The sequence below is a fragment of the Culex quinquefasciatus genome, chromosome 2 (genome assembly GCF_015732765.1).
Source record: "Culex quinquefasciatus strain JHB chromosome 2, VPISU_Cqui_1.0_pri_paternal, whole genome shotgun sequence".
In the NCBI taxonomy this organism is placed as follows: domain Eukaryota; kingdom Metazoa; phylum Arthropoda; class Insecta; order Diptera; family Culicidae; genus Culex; species Culex quinquefasciatus.
In genome coordinates, this window is record NC_051862.1 from 131,564,593 (window position 1) to 131,579,807 (window position 15,215).

The 15,215-nt window shown below is 41.7% G+C and overlaps 1 protein-coding gene across 1 annotated transcript in view; it reads left to right on the top strand.

Moving 5' to 3' along the window:
- The window catches only part of LOC6031939 (structural maintenance of chromosomes protein 4), a 51,421-nt gene extending 37,553 nt beyond the window's left edge, over nucleotides 1-13,868 (top strand). Inside the window, exons 4-5 of the mRNA XM_001842568.2 lie at nucleotides 12,657-13,256; nucleotides 13,319-13,868. Of these exons, the coding sequence (XP_001842620.2) occupies nucleotides 12,657-13,256; nucleotides 13,319-13,705 (987 nt within the window). The 3' untranslated portion in view covers nucleotides 13,706-13,868. The remainder of the gene's footprint in view (nucleotides 1-12,656; nucleotides 13,257-13,318) is intronic.
- The last annotated feature ends 1,347 nt before the right edge of the window (nucleotides 13,869-15,215 follow it).

Consider the following 15,215-nt stretch of genomic DNA (forward strand, 5'->3'; position numbering starts at 1 on the left):
GTGTTTGTTTACTGCTCTGATCCTGACTTTGGTGTGCCAACATGCCGGGAAACGTTCCGCAACGGAGCTGTTACGAGAGGAAATGAGATGATTTGTTTGGACTTGGCCACTCTTAATTTTTGGTGTTCGTGACTGGCAAGTTTATTAGACACGCAAACCTGGTTGATTATTGTTTTTTTAATTGTTTGATTTTATCAACCGGACTATAAAGTACATTACAGTTCAGCTGAAAATATCCGGACAGTGATAGATATATTGGGTAAAAAATGTATATTTTGGGCATGTAAAAGATTTTATCTTTTTTCTACAATTAGTAATTTTCTCAATACCAGCACTATCTTTTTACGGAAGGGCTTTTTTGACTAGAAGAGGTGATAAGTAGTAAAGCACTAGTCTTTTGTAAAAGAAAAATATGTTTAGCAGAAGTGCTTTTTCTTCAAGTAGAATTTTTAATTTTTCATGTAGAACTGAAATAAAACTAAAATGCCTGAAACTTGAAAACGATGCACTTCATAGAATAAAAAAAATAAAAACCTTGAGCAACTCTCTACGAAATCGGCCGATTTCGACCATTTTTTGTATTTTTTTTTTATTTGACTCAAACTTTCCTTTCATTTCCTATGACCAAAGAAGCTATTTTGTGTCATTGGTTCACCCATACAAGTCTCGATACAATTTTGGCAGCTGTCCATACAAAAATGGTACGTAAATATTTGAATATCTGTAACTTTTGAATTAATTTTCTGATTAATTTGGTGTCTTCGGCAAAGTTTTAGGTATTGTTTAGGACTAATGAGAAAAAAATAGGTACACGGAAAAAAATTGCCGGTTTTTTAATTAACATTTTTTTTTCACAAAAACTCAGTTGTGTGTGTGTGTGTGCAACCGACCAAACGGGACCACGCGGTCGCTTCTTACAAATTGAGTTGTTTCCATGTATTTTTGGATCTACATTCTATACATGCAAATAACTCGCATAGGCATTTGGAAGGTGTTAGCTCTGCCGAGTTTCGGTGACCCATTTCTACGCTGGCTAGCCGAGCGCGAGGTACTTCAGCTTTATCGACAAGCCCCGTTCTGAAGAACGTTTGGACCAATCGGATTCAAACGTTATTTAGAACTTCCGAACCCTTGTCAAATGGACAAGGACCCAGCGCGTATATAGTTGATAGTAACAGTATTCCTAATTCCAGTCATAGCTCACCAAGTCGCGAAGGCATAGTCGTTAGCATTTTTGCTTACCAATCCAAAGGACGGGGGATCGAACCCCGACTCGAGCGACTTTGATTTTTCGTTCATGTTCAGAGTTTTCAAGATTTATATTTCCTATACTTTCTCATTGGGAGCAGATGGGAATCGAACCCAGGACCATTCGCTTACAAAGCGAACACTGTGACCAGTAAGCCACGGCCGCTCCTCATTTTTTTTCACAAAAACTCAGTTTCCCAAAATTTGATTTTCAATGTTAATACATGAAACATTCGTGAAATTTTCCGATCTTTTCGAAAAAAATATTTGAAAAAAAATAAATCATGACTAACATTTTAAATGGGCGTAATATTCAATGTTTGGCCCTTCTGATATGTTAATCTTGATTTAATTTTTTTCTGAACTTTTCAAAAAAAATATTTTTGGAAATGGTCACTCATGGTCACTATTTTTAAAAATCGAAAAACTGCAAATATTTCTCTAAAATCAAACTTTCGGTGGCTATATCTTGAAAACAGAGCCATCATCAAAAAATCTGTGAAGTACCTTTCGATTGGAAATTCAATTTTACATTAAAAAAAATACGTCAAATTCGTTTTTGCATAAAATTTGAATTTTTTCCAAAAAATCACTATTTTTCAAAAAATCATAACTCGGCGGCAGATTTTTTTTACCATGTTTCTCAATGGCTTAAAAGTTGCGGGTTTTGTTCCCTAAAACATATCAAAAAATCTCGAAAATCAAAAAATACGTATTTTGGGAAATTGAGTTTTTGTAGAAAAAATGTTAATTAAAAAATCGGCAAATTTTTTTTCCGTGCATCTATTTTTTTCTCAATAGTTCAACATTTTTTAAGAAAATATATTTTTGAATATATTTTTTTATATCTCCGATACCAGATTTTGCACCATCCTTAACACTTGCCTTTTTTGGTCCCCTAAACTGCCGTTCTTCGCATAATTTTCCCATGTTACTTTCGGACTATTTTGACATTTTAATATTTTCAAGTGTAATTGGACGTATAATTTTGAAAACTCCGTAAAATCAAGTAATTTGTTCGGAAAATTATTAAAAATATCACCAAGTCAACAGGATAACAACTGAGAATGATTAACTGCTTACTGGGGCCAATAGGGACCCACGGGATAATTAAGTGTAGAACCTCACAAATCGGTCGAAAAATTTCAATCGCGTTTTTCTCAGGCGCACTTTTTAGAACACAGTTAAGGTGTATTCACATTATACCGCATCCGCAGCCGCAGCCGCATCCGCACAAAATTTGACAGTACGGACGCACAGTGCGGACGCGATTTCTCCAATGCATTTCAAATGTTCCCATTCACACTGTTCCGCATCCGTATACGGATCCGTACTGCGGATACAGATGCGGAACAGTGTGAATGGCTGCATATGAAATGCATTGGAGAAATCGCGTCCACTGTGCCATACCTGTCTGATGAACTCGGCTGCGGTATAATGTGAATACACCTTTATGCGTAGAACGGCAGTAAACCATGTCAAAATATTTCAAAATTAAAAAATATTTTTTTTTTAAATAAAGTTTTTGGCGATCCAACTTTTAGTAAAAAAAAGTCAATTAAAATCGTTACTTAATCCACCTTGAGGTGGTTGGTGCCTTCCTCACATTCATGTAGTACATTGTCGTTTGTGTACTATCTTTAGGCTTAGTGATTTTTCACGCTCAAAAATTGCAATTTTCACGGGGACCATAATTTGAAAACTCCAAATTTAACGCAAATTTCGCGGAACGTAAAAAAATCTTAAAATAACCTTGATAAAGTTACAAAAAGTACTATTTACACTATAATTTATGAAATTTTTCATTCAGCCATAAATTTGCTTAACTTATTGCACCAATATAATTTGAAAATTTCTTTGTTATTTTTAGTTTCAAACGTATGATCTTAACATGTAATTATCTACCGAATAGAACTAAAGCAAACATTTAGTGTAAAATATTTGCAACATACTTTTCATAAGCTCTGAAAAACAAGACTTGTTAGTTATAACTAACTTAGTTATCTACCTTCAAAAGTTTCGCTTTAAAAACAATATGCAAAAATATAAGCTACGACAAAATCTTTAAAATTGAATAACAAATTAAAGATTGAAATTTCTTATTTTTTCAGGTACATACCATTGAACAAAATCATCTAATTTAGTGAAAAATTTGCGGGACTCAAAAAAAAAATCTTAATTATTCATGAAAGGTCGGATTTTTTGAAAAAAAAAAAAAAAATACCATGAATCAACCAAATTTAAGTCAATTCATTTCTTTTGTAATTTTACCTTAAAAATAAATTGGTAGTAGAGAAAGTAAACTTGAAAGGATAAAATACAATCCATGCTCCGAATTGCAATCTCTACACCCAAAACTGGCAGCGCTAGTCCGAGAGAATGATGGTCTCGAGTCGAGAGAATAGTGGTACCATTCACGGACGCAGAGAACACAGCTCGAGATGGGCGATAGAACTATTCTCTCGAGGTTCATTTGCAAAAAAGTTCATCCGTCAAACAAAAAACCGAAAGTGTCGACAACGGGAATCGAACCAGAGACCTTTGACAAACCAATCCAATGACTTAGCTGCCTCGGCCACCAAAGCTTGGGGACCAAGGAGAAGTCAGAAGTCGATGTATGACACTTGTTGGAGATTTATTGATTCAACTAACGAATGAACTCATTTGTTATGATGGTGTGAGTTGGTATCATTATTCTATCGATTTTGGCACTGAGCCCTCAATAAATTTTGAGAGAACGATTATCTCGACTCTGAATTTTGGGTGTAAATGCATATTTTTTTATATCTACAATTTATCTACTTTTCTTATCTTTAATATATAATATTTTAATCGGGAAATACCTCAGAATAGTCAATGCAGTAGATGTTCTGTATTTAATTTGTTATTTGGCATACACTCAACCCCCGGTGGTTGGTCACTTTTTCGTTTAACACTTTTTTAGTTTGTACCCCGTTGGTTGGTCAAAGTCAAACTAAAAAGTGACAAACTGTCACTTTTTACACCGCGCTCACACATACTATCAAAACAAACGTTTGGTATTTTGTGTGAACTCCGTGTAAACTAAAAAGTGACCCCGTTCGTTTGGCAAGAGTTGGTGTCAAACCATCGGGGTTTGAGTGTATAATTCTCTTTCACCATGATTCAATCTATCCCCAGCCGGCTGTCTAAGAAAGAATCTTTTGAAAATTTTAAAAATCCATCAGCTAAACTAAAACAGTCTCTACAGTAGCATTCGAGTGTTTGCCTTGAGAATAAATTTTCACTCTTATGAAATACAGTGAGTCAAATATTTGTCCGTACCCCCCTGTACGGAAAATGTTTGTGATATAAAAGTACATAAAATTCGACTAAAGTGCCATGTTTTGTACATCAATCGACGCGGCAGAATGTCCTCTTTAAGACACTGTCATTGGATTTGCAAAAAACTTTTTCTTAAAAAATACAAAAATAGTGTACTGAAAAAAGTCAAAAAAAGAGGTCAAATAATTGTCCGTACCCCTTGTAAAAGTACAAAATCTGATCGATTTAAGTGAATTTATTTATGAAATGTTGTTTCTGTGTCAAATACTAGTACCTCTAGCCAGTTTGTGACAACTTTGAACTTGTGGTAACTTTGTTTAGTTAGTTTATATTAAAAATTTGAATAAATTTAGTTTTTTATGTAAAACTTATCAAAATATTAGTTTATAAACAACTATTTTTATAAAATTGCTATTTTATGTTGTAAGAGTCTCTATTCAACAAGTTTTAACAATATTTGTTCGAAATATACATTGTTTTCATCTTTTATTGATTTTTCGACCAAAAATACTGTTTCGGAACAATACCGTTAAACAATCCGGATTGTCCCGGAACCGGTTTAACCCCTCGGAGGGAAATTTTGTGGTGGTCAGATAGAGGACAAAAAACCCACCTCTTGCAATTTAAAGCATCCAATTTCGTCCACTACAGCCCGATTACGAGTCCCTAGTCTGAAATTTGAAATTTTCAAATTCCCCGAGCAAAACATTCTGTCCCAGGACGGTACAGAAATTCTCAGTACGGAAAGTGAAAATTTCAAATTTCAGACTAGGGACTCGTAATCGGGCTGTAGTGGACGAAAATTGCTTTAAAATTGCAGAGGTGGTTTGTCCTCTATCTGACCACCACAAAATTTCCGAGGGGTTAAACCGGTTCCGGGACAATCCGGATTGTTTAACGGTATTGTTCCGAAACAGTATTTTTGGTCGAAAAATGTCAATAAAAAAGATGAAAACAATGTATATTTCGAACAAATATTGTTAAAACTTGTTGAATAGAGACTCTTACAACATAAAATAGCAATTTTATAAAAATAGTTGTTTATAAACTAATATTTTGATAAGTTTTACATAAAAAACTAAATTTAATCCAATTTTTAATATAAACTAACTAAACAAAGTTATCACAAGTTCAAAGTTGTCACAAACTGGCTAGAGGTACTAGAATTTGACACAGAAACAACATTTCATAAATGAATTCACTTAAATCGATTAGATTTTGTACTTTTATTAGGGGTACGGACAATTATTTGACCTCTTTATTTTACTTTTTTCAGTAAACTATTTTTGTATTTTTTAAGAAAAAGTTTTTTGCAAATCCAATGACAGTGTCTTAAAGAGGACATTCTGCCGCGTCGATTGATGTATAAAACATGGCACTTTAGTCGAATTTTATGTACTTTTATATCACAAACATTTTCCGTACGGGGGGGTACGGACAAATATTTGACTCACTGTACTAACCTTCCATTTGAAATAAACGGGAATTGTCTCGAAAGCAGCATCCGAATAAAACTATAACCTTTAAACACTTTATGCATTGGTTGCAACGCTTGCTTAGAGCATATCCTACACCTTATACCTTCCCAAAAACCGTCCAACTCCATGCGAAACTTACTTGGGGACACCGTGGAGATTTTCCCTTGTCCCCTTAAAAAAAGTGGAGCATCAACACTTCCCATCTTCCAAATCCTTTTCTTTGTCCCTGGTGCGCGGCCGGCAATTGACGGCTGTCAAAGTTTTGAGAATCTGGTTCAAGTGGAGTTGGTTCTATTCCCAATTATCGATTCCTAGGCAACTTGGGCTTAGACAATCATCACTCAACATAGCGAAATCCAGTCTGCAATCCGCTTAAATCGCCGTCTCTTAGTGAAGCGAATCTTTCAGAACATTAGCAGAAATTTGTATTTTGGCATAACTTTTGAAGTGTTTTTCTAAACTTTATAATATTAACTAGAATCTTATGGGACCCCAAAACGGATCCAATGAGAATCATTCCCTTGTGGACCACCGATCAGTGAGGTACTCCTGGATATTAGCTCCTGAAAAGTGCTTTAAAAGTGCAAAAATGCCTCACGGCAAGAAAAAGAGGCGGTCCTCACCAGCAGGATCGGCAGATTTGAAGAAGCTAAAGAATGCCGAAGCGCTACCTGTAAAGCCAGGCAGTTTGAGCAAGGACGCTCAAAATTCGTCTGGAAACCAGTTTGCTACCCTCCCTGTGGACGTGAGCGAGAAGGAAGAATTTGAACGACGGGAAAAGTTGCCACCCATTTTTGTGAAAACATCGTCATCGGATTCGGTGCGAAAGTGGCTGACCGGGTTTATCAAATCTGGTGCTTTACGAGCTTCCATTCGCTTGTGTGCTGATGGACTCAAAATTCTGCTACCTACCAGAAAAGATTACAACTACGTTCGGGATTTCCTGAACAACACAAAGATTGAATACTACAGCCATGACGATCCAGGTAAACGCCCCATGAAACAGGTCCTCCGAGGCCTGTATGACATGGATGTGAGTGTGATGAAAGAATAGCTCAAAACTCTGAAGTTGAACGTGATCGAAGTCTTCAAGATGACGAGACACAACAAGGACATCAAGTATCGTGATCAACTGTACCTGGTTCATCTCGAGAAAGGATCGACAACGCCGTCTGAGCTGAAAGCAGTTCGGGCAATTTTCAACATCATCGTGACTTGGGAACGTTATCGTCCTGTGCACCATGACGTGACACAGTGTTCAAACTGTTTGCAGTTTGGACATGGTGGAAGGAACTGTTTCATCAAGAGTCGTTGTGCAACCTGCGGAGGTGAGCACAAAACTCAAGCTTGCGAAACAATCAACGAAAACATCGAAGCGAAATGCTTCAATTGCGGCGGCGACCATTCTACCAAGAATCGGAGCTGCCCAAAACGTGCTGAGTTTGTAAAAATTCGGCAGCAAGCGACGACGAGGCACCAACCAAATCGTCGCAAAACACCACCAGCATACACGGACGTGGATTTTCCTGCTTTGGCTTCGCCAGGAGCAGGATCTGTTCGAGTGGTTCCAAATCTGCAGCCATTGCCGTTGAATCAGCGGCTAAAAGTTGCAGAGAATACAACACCTCCAGGCTTCAGTCAGCAACCGAGGGAAAACCAACCAACATCAACGGATGAAGGCAGTAGTGACCTGTTTTCACCACAAGAACTTCTGAACATTTTCATCGAGATGACAACAACTCTGCGTGGGTGCAAAACTCGCCAGGAACAAGTAAGAACTCTTGGAGCATTCATCTTGAAATACAGTTCGTAGTTTACTCGTTTTAGTGATTTTGAAAATTTCAATGATTTTTTAATTTTTTTAGTTTTAAGTTAGGATTAGTTGATAAAGTGTTTTTTTCTTTTTTTTACCCAAATGTATTCGATTCAATGCAATAATGTAAAACAATTTGAAGTAAATAAAATAAATGTGATCAGTTAATAATAAAACGAAAAATACAACAAAGATGAAGAGCATTAGGCCATACCACTTAGCATGTAAAAGAAATGTAATTATTATAAGAAAGTTCAATAAAGACATATTTAATTTAAAAAAAAAAAATCCAATGAGACTTAAACGGCCCAAATCGGTTAAGCAAGTCCGGAGATAATCCAGTAAATATTTTTCGGTGCACAGACTTACAGAAATACACACACACAGACATTTGTTCAGAATTTGATTCTGACTCGATAGGTATACGTGAAGGTGGGTCTACGAGGTCGAATGAAAAAGTTCATTTTCGAGTGATTATAGCCCTTCTTCTGTAAGCTGATGGCATTTTTGCCGTGTTCCAATTTTTTTTCCAAAGTTCAAATCATAACCTTCAATTTTATCGAAGACATTAATCGATTAGAAAATCTCTTCTCAATGTTGTTTAGAGACTTGTACGGGGAAACTTAAGAGAATCGAAAACTAAACATATGGCTTATGCAATTTTAATGAAATACTATCATGAAGCGTGTGTGCGTTGCGCGTTGAAGTTTGCGCCTTAGTACGGCTCCGCGAAAGTGCCCTTAGAACCGCCGAATTACCGTTCCGCCGCGACCGTGAGTGTTATCAATTAGCGCCGGAGTGCGTCGCGGACCGGCACAGTGCGTTATAATTGACCCGCAATCGACGGCCGGGCAACAAAAGAGAAATTATTTTTGCCATCCATCGTCGTCGTCGCGGGATAAACAGGCAGAACAAAGCAAGAAGTGTGGTGTAGCAACAAGCCCTGTGGCAGTGCTGTTGTGTCCATTGCGTATACACACACTAAACGAAACCGCGCGCGGTGTGCTGAGAGTGCGTTTTTTGAAAAAAAGAAAACGAGAAAAGTTTTTTAACTTTTTTTTTTGCTAAAATAAAATAAAAATTATTTTATTGTGCTGTTGTGAAAAATTCTGTGCTGTAAAGTGAAGCGCATACACGCACAAACGCAGGACGTCCTCTTCCGGATATGAAGACCGTTAGGCTTCGAGATAAAAGCCCCGTTACGGTAGCGTGAGAAAACCGGGGCTAGGTCTCGGTAGCCTTTAGGTGGTTCTCCACCCCGAGACTAGGTAGCGCAGCCCTGATAAGGCTGCCTACCGAAAACGAGGATCGCGAATGGCAAGAAGATTGGATATCCGGAACAAACGGCAGATGCCCATTGAAAAGCAGATCACCGATTGGCGACTCGGTTCTTGGAACTGCAGGTCCCTAAACTTTCTGGGTTTCGAACTCGCTTTGGCGAATGAGTTGCAACCTCGCAACTTCGATGTTGTGGCACTGCAGGAGGTGTGCTTGGAGGAGGAGCAAGTGCTCGACTGGCCAGGTCGGCAGACCAATTCCCGTTTTTTTCTGAGCGGCGGCAAGGACAAGAAGCTGGGTACCGGCTTTATCGTGCGGGGCAAGATGCAGGATCGCGTGTTCGGCTTCACGGCGTTCAGCGAGCGGATGTGCAAGTTAAGAATACGAGGCCGGTTCTTTAACTATAGCATTATCAACGTGCACTGCCCCCACGAAGAAAAGACCGATGATGAGAAGGAAGCATTCTACGCGACGCTGGAGGAGGTGTACGACGGCTGTCCGCGGCAGGATGTAAAGATCATCATTGGGGACATGAACGCTCGGTTCGGAAGGGAGGAAATGTTTCGACCGACAATAGGCCCAGAAAGTCTACATGCGGTCACAAACGACAACGGCCAACGCTGCATCGACTTTGCAGCCTCCCGTGGAATGGTGGTCAGGAGCACCTATTTTCCTCGCAAGGATATCCACAAAGCCACCTGGACATCACCTGACCAACGGACGAAAACGCAAATCGACCACGTCCTGATCGACGGCCGATTCTTCTCGGACGTCACACACGTGCGCACCTTTCGTGGTGCGAATATTGACTCGGACCACTACCTAGTTGGAGTTGACATGCGCTCAAAGCTGTCGACGGTGTTTAACCAACGCCGGAGCCGGCGGGCCCCTCCGTTCAACACCGCGTGTCTGCAGAATGGAGATGTGGCCCACAGGTACGCGCAGCAGCTGGAAGCGAATCTACCAGGTGAGGAGGAACTTGGCGCAGCCTCGCTCGAAGATGGTTGGAGCCGTATTCGCTCAGCCATCGGCAGTGCAGCAGAAGCCACGCTAGGTAGTGCGATCCGAGTCAGTCGAAACGATTGGTACGATGACGAGTGCCAACAGATTACCGCCGAGAAGAAGGCAGCTTACGATAAGAAGCTGCACAAGGCGACGAGAGGGAACGTGGAACGATACAGGCAGGCTCGGAATCGGCAGGTCGCGGTCTTCAAGCTTAAGAAGCGCCAGCAAGAAGACCCAGATTGCGCGGAAATGGAGCAGCTATTCCGAACTAACGAAACGCGTAAGTTTTACGAGAAGGTGAACCGGTCCCGTAAAGGCTTCGTGCCGCGAGCCGACGTGTGCAGGGACAACGAGGGAAACCTGATCGTAAACAAGAGCGAGGTGTTGGACAGGTGGAAGCAGTACTTCAACGAGCACCTCAACGGCGATGAAGCGGACGGAGACGGCGTTGGAGTCAACCTTGGAGCACCCGCAGCTGATGAACAGTTCCCGGCGCCTGATCTAGAGACGGTGAAGAGGGAGATCAGGAAGCTGAAGAACAACAGAGCTGCCGGCAAGGATCGGTTACCCGGTGAGCTCTTCAAATATGGAGGAGAGAAACTGGCGAGGGCGCTTCACTGCGTGATCTCCAAGATCTGGGAGGAGGAGAAGCTACCGGAGGAGTGGATGGATGGTGTCGTGTGCCCCATCTATAAAAAGGGCGATAAGCTGGATTGCGGCAACTACCGCGGCATCACGCTTATCAACGCGGCCTACAAAATCCTCTCCCAGATTCTCTGCCGTCAGCTGTCACCCCATGCAAGGAGGTTCGTGGGGCCCTACCAAGCGGGCTTCACTGGCGCGCGCGCCACCACGGACCAAATATTTTGTCTCCGACAGATCCTCGAGAAATGTCGTGAGTACAACGTGCCCACACATCACATCTTCATCGATTTCAAAGCGGCCTATGATACAGTCGACCGCGAGCAGCTATGGCAGATTATGCACGAGAACGGGTTTCCGGATAAACTGACTCGGCTGATCAAGGCTACCTTGGACGGTGTGATGTGTCACGTGCGTGTTTCGGGGGACTTAGCGGAACCCTTTGGATCACGCCGAGGGCTGCGGCAAGGTGATGGCTTATCCTGTGCGCTATTCAACGTCGCCCTTGAGGGCATTATTCGAAGGGCGGGCATCGAAACGAGTGGCACGATTTTGAACAGGTCCTACCAGCTGCTTGCTTTTGCCGATGACATCGACATTGTGGCAAGAAACCTGGAGACGGTGAAGGATGTCTACACCCGACTGAAGGTACAAGCAAGGCGTGTAGGACTTGGCATGAATACGACGAAGACGAAGTACATGAGAGGAAGGGGTTCGAAGGACGTCGGCCCCCCAAGTCTCACCCCTCTAACTGTGGATGGTGATGAGTTGGAGGAGGTGAGCGAGTTCGTGTACTTGGGATCGCTGGTAACCGCCGACAACGACACCAGCAAAGAGATCCGGACTCGTATTTTGCTGGGAATCGTGCTTACTTCGGATTACGGAAGACTCTCACATCGGATCGAGTGCAGCGCCGCACGAAGCTGACGATGTACAAAACACTGATTAGACCGGTAGTCCTCTACGGCCACGAGACCTGGACGTTGCGGCAGGAGGACGAACGTGCCCTTGGAGTTTTCGAACGGAAGGTGCTACGAACGATCTACGGTGGAGTGCAGGTGTCTGACGGAGTGTGGCGAAGACGCATGAACCACGAACTGCACGCATTTCTTGAAGAACCGACCATCGCCACCCAGGCGAAGATCGGGAGGCTCAGGTGGGCCGGCCATGTCGCCCGAATGGACGAGAGCCAGCCTGTCAGACTGCTTTTTGACCGCGCTGAACCAGCTGGCGGAACAGGCAGGAGAGCAGGGAAACCGCGCGCACGGTGGGGAGATCAAGTGAATGGTGATATCCGGAAGATCTGTAACCTGGGAAATTGGCGAGTAGCAGCCCAAGACCGAGAAAGATGGAAGCGTCTTCTTGCTACAGCACGCGTACCTGGTGCGCTATGCTGATTGGTATGTATGGTATCATGTTTTTAATACATCGTTGAATATTTCATGATTTGGCAACCCTGTTTCTAGTTATGACTTTTTTTCTTCTATGTATGAAAACTATTCCCCGGTTCCATCATCCGACCTATCATAGAATAGGTTATCAAGGTATCTTCCAATTAAGTCTAAAAGAGTGTATGGCAACCATTTTTTAAGTCTCACCTAAGTTATATTGATGTAAACCTTATGCAATATCTGTTGGACTTATTTGATTTAATATCAAAACCCAAGTTTGTCGCTTTGGTTTCCAAAAGGATAATAATTTACATGAAAATTATTTCTGGATTTTTTGCGTGGCCTAATGTTGACTCATATTTGGTAAGGGGTGAGAAAGGCCCCAACCACATAGGTGGATAAAGTTACTATTTACATCCCATTCGAATTCACGTGATATCAGGCGCTCCAGAATCTTTTTTAAGTAAAATAACGATCCCTCTTCTCTCTTTTCCACAGCTGAAACCCCTCAAACTGCACGAAATCCCGGGCGAAACCGCTCCGGAACCCCTCAAAGAGTACACCGAGGAGGAGCTGGAAGGCTACAAGCTGGCCGACCTGCAGTACCAGATCTCAATCCAGGAGGAAAAACTAAACGCCAGCAAGCCGAACCTGTCCGTGATCGAGGAGTTCCTCAAGAAGCAGGAAGCGTACCTGCAGCGGGTGGCCATCCTGGAGGAGATCACAGCCAAGCGTAACGAAATGCGCCAGCTGTACGACGACGTGCGGAAGAAGCGCTTCACCGAGTTTATGCAGGGATTTCACATCATTACGAAAAAGCTGAAGGAAATGTACCAGATGATCACGCTGGGCGGTGACGCCGAGCTGGAGCTGGTCGACTCGATGGATCCGTTCAACGAGGGCATCGTGTTTAGCGTGCGACCGCCGAAGAAGTCGTGGAAGATGATCTCGAACCTTTCGGGCGGGGAGAAGACGCTTTCGTCGTTGGCGCTGGTGTTTGCGCTGCACTACTACAAGCCGTCGCCGCTGTACGTGATGGACGAGATTGACGCGGCGCTGGACTTTAAGAATGTGTCGATTGTGGCGCATTACATTAAGGTAAGTTTTGGTTTCTTGAAGTGGGTTTTGAAGAATCTAATCGTACAATTTCACAATTCCAGGAACGCACGAAAAACGCCCAGTTCATCATCATCTCGCTGCGGTCGAACATGTTCGAGCTGTCCGACTACCTGGTCGGCATCTACAAGGTGACGGACTGCACCAACTCCGTAACGATCAAGAACGATCCGCCCAAGTTCCATCAGATGTCCTCGCAAACGCAGCAGTCCTTTTCGTACAATCCCAATCTCAGCCTGCAGTCCGACTCGGGGCTGCTGGAGCAAACCAAGGACGAGATCAAAGACGAAGACGAAGGACCCACAAAGGAGAAAGAAGTGGACGAGAGTGACGGAGGTGGCGGTGGCGGCGGCGGTGGAGGGACCAGCAGTTCGGTTGCGCTCGACCAATCGTCGATCGTTTCGCCCCAACCGATGGACGTTTCCAGCTGAGGCGCGCGGGTTAAGTTATTGTAATTTGATTAATCTATATATTTTGTGTGTAACATTTACTTATTTCCCAACTGACTACGCAGTTCTGTTACGTATCGTAAGGCCCCAGTTTTTGTAAGGACAAATACATTTTACGACCGGTACAGTACAAAATAAAAAAAAAGAAACTTGTTTTATTTCTTCACCTTTCAGCGATAAGAACAGTAAAGAAAAGTCCTTGCTTCCGCGTTGACCGGCCAATGCCTTGAACCTGCGTCAGAGCCCCGCAACGAAAGGGAAAATGTCGCGCACGACCAATTGTCTACCGGTTACAACGAATAGATCAGAGGTCAGAGGGAGGTATGTCAACGGCGTGGCGGTGTGGTAATAGTTATCGAGTAACTATTTTTAGCGGTTTGATTACCCGCGAGAATGACGACAAATCGTCACTTCTGTGCTATCTTGTGACAAACGCCATTTAGTACTTTTCGAGTAAATCGATTTTTAAAGTTTAAAGTTGAATATTTTCACATCAGTTACTGATAGAATCATTCTGAATGAAGCGATCAGTCCGTACACTATCACTCAACAAACGCTCCAAGTATGAACTCATTTAGTAACACCTACTAAAAGATATAGTACAGAAAGTATACAAAAATCAGAAAAGCACGTGTCACAAGTGTGCCCTGAAAGTAAAAAATGTACTACGTGTCACAAGTGTGCCCAAAATTCCCATACAAACTAAGTTAACATTAAATTGATGTTTTTATGAACTTAAACAATATTATTTTTAAATCCAATGTTGTCATTCATCAGAAACTATTTAAATTTTTATTATTTGGAATAAAAGGTTAAAATTTTCCCGATTTTCTTGGATTTTCCAGCTATTTTCGTGATTGCTGGTAAAATGGCTCTATAAGCAATTTTAATCAACTAAATTAATACAAAAATCATTGAAAAATACAAAAAATCAAACCATTAACACGCTTTAAACAAATACAATCAGAAGAAAGTTGGAAAAATCAAGAAAACCCCTGAAAATCAAAGGTTTTCCCCCATATCCGAAAAGCACAGACAATAACCCCGGATGGAAAATTATTTCATTCTAGACACGAACCTTTTATGATTTATGGCAGATCAACGTGTAACAAGATAGCACAAAATTTTCGAATTGAAAATGTACTACGTGTTACAAGTGTGTTCCTAAGAATTAATTAAAGGGCTCGTTGAATGTTGATGGCGATTTGTATGGCGGTTGTCACAAGTGTGCCACCAATATTTTGATGGAGATTTGTATGGCGGTTGTCACAAGTGTGCCACCAATATTTTGATGGAGATTTGTAAGGCGGTTGTCACAAGTGTGCCACCAATATTTTGATGGAGATTTGTATGGCGGTTGTCACAAGTGTGCCACCAATATTTTGATGGAGATTTGTATGGCGGTTGTCACAAGTGTGCCACCAATATTTTGATGGCGATTTGTATGGCGGTTGTCACAAGTGTGCCACCAATATTTTGATGGCAATTTGTA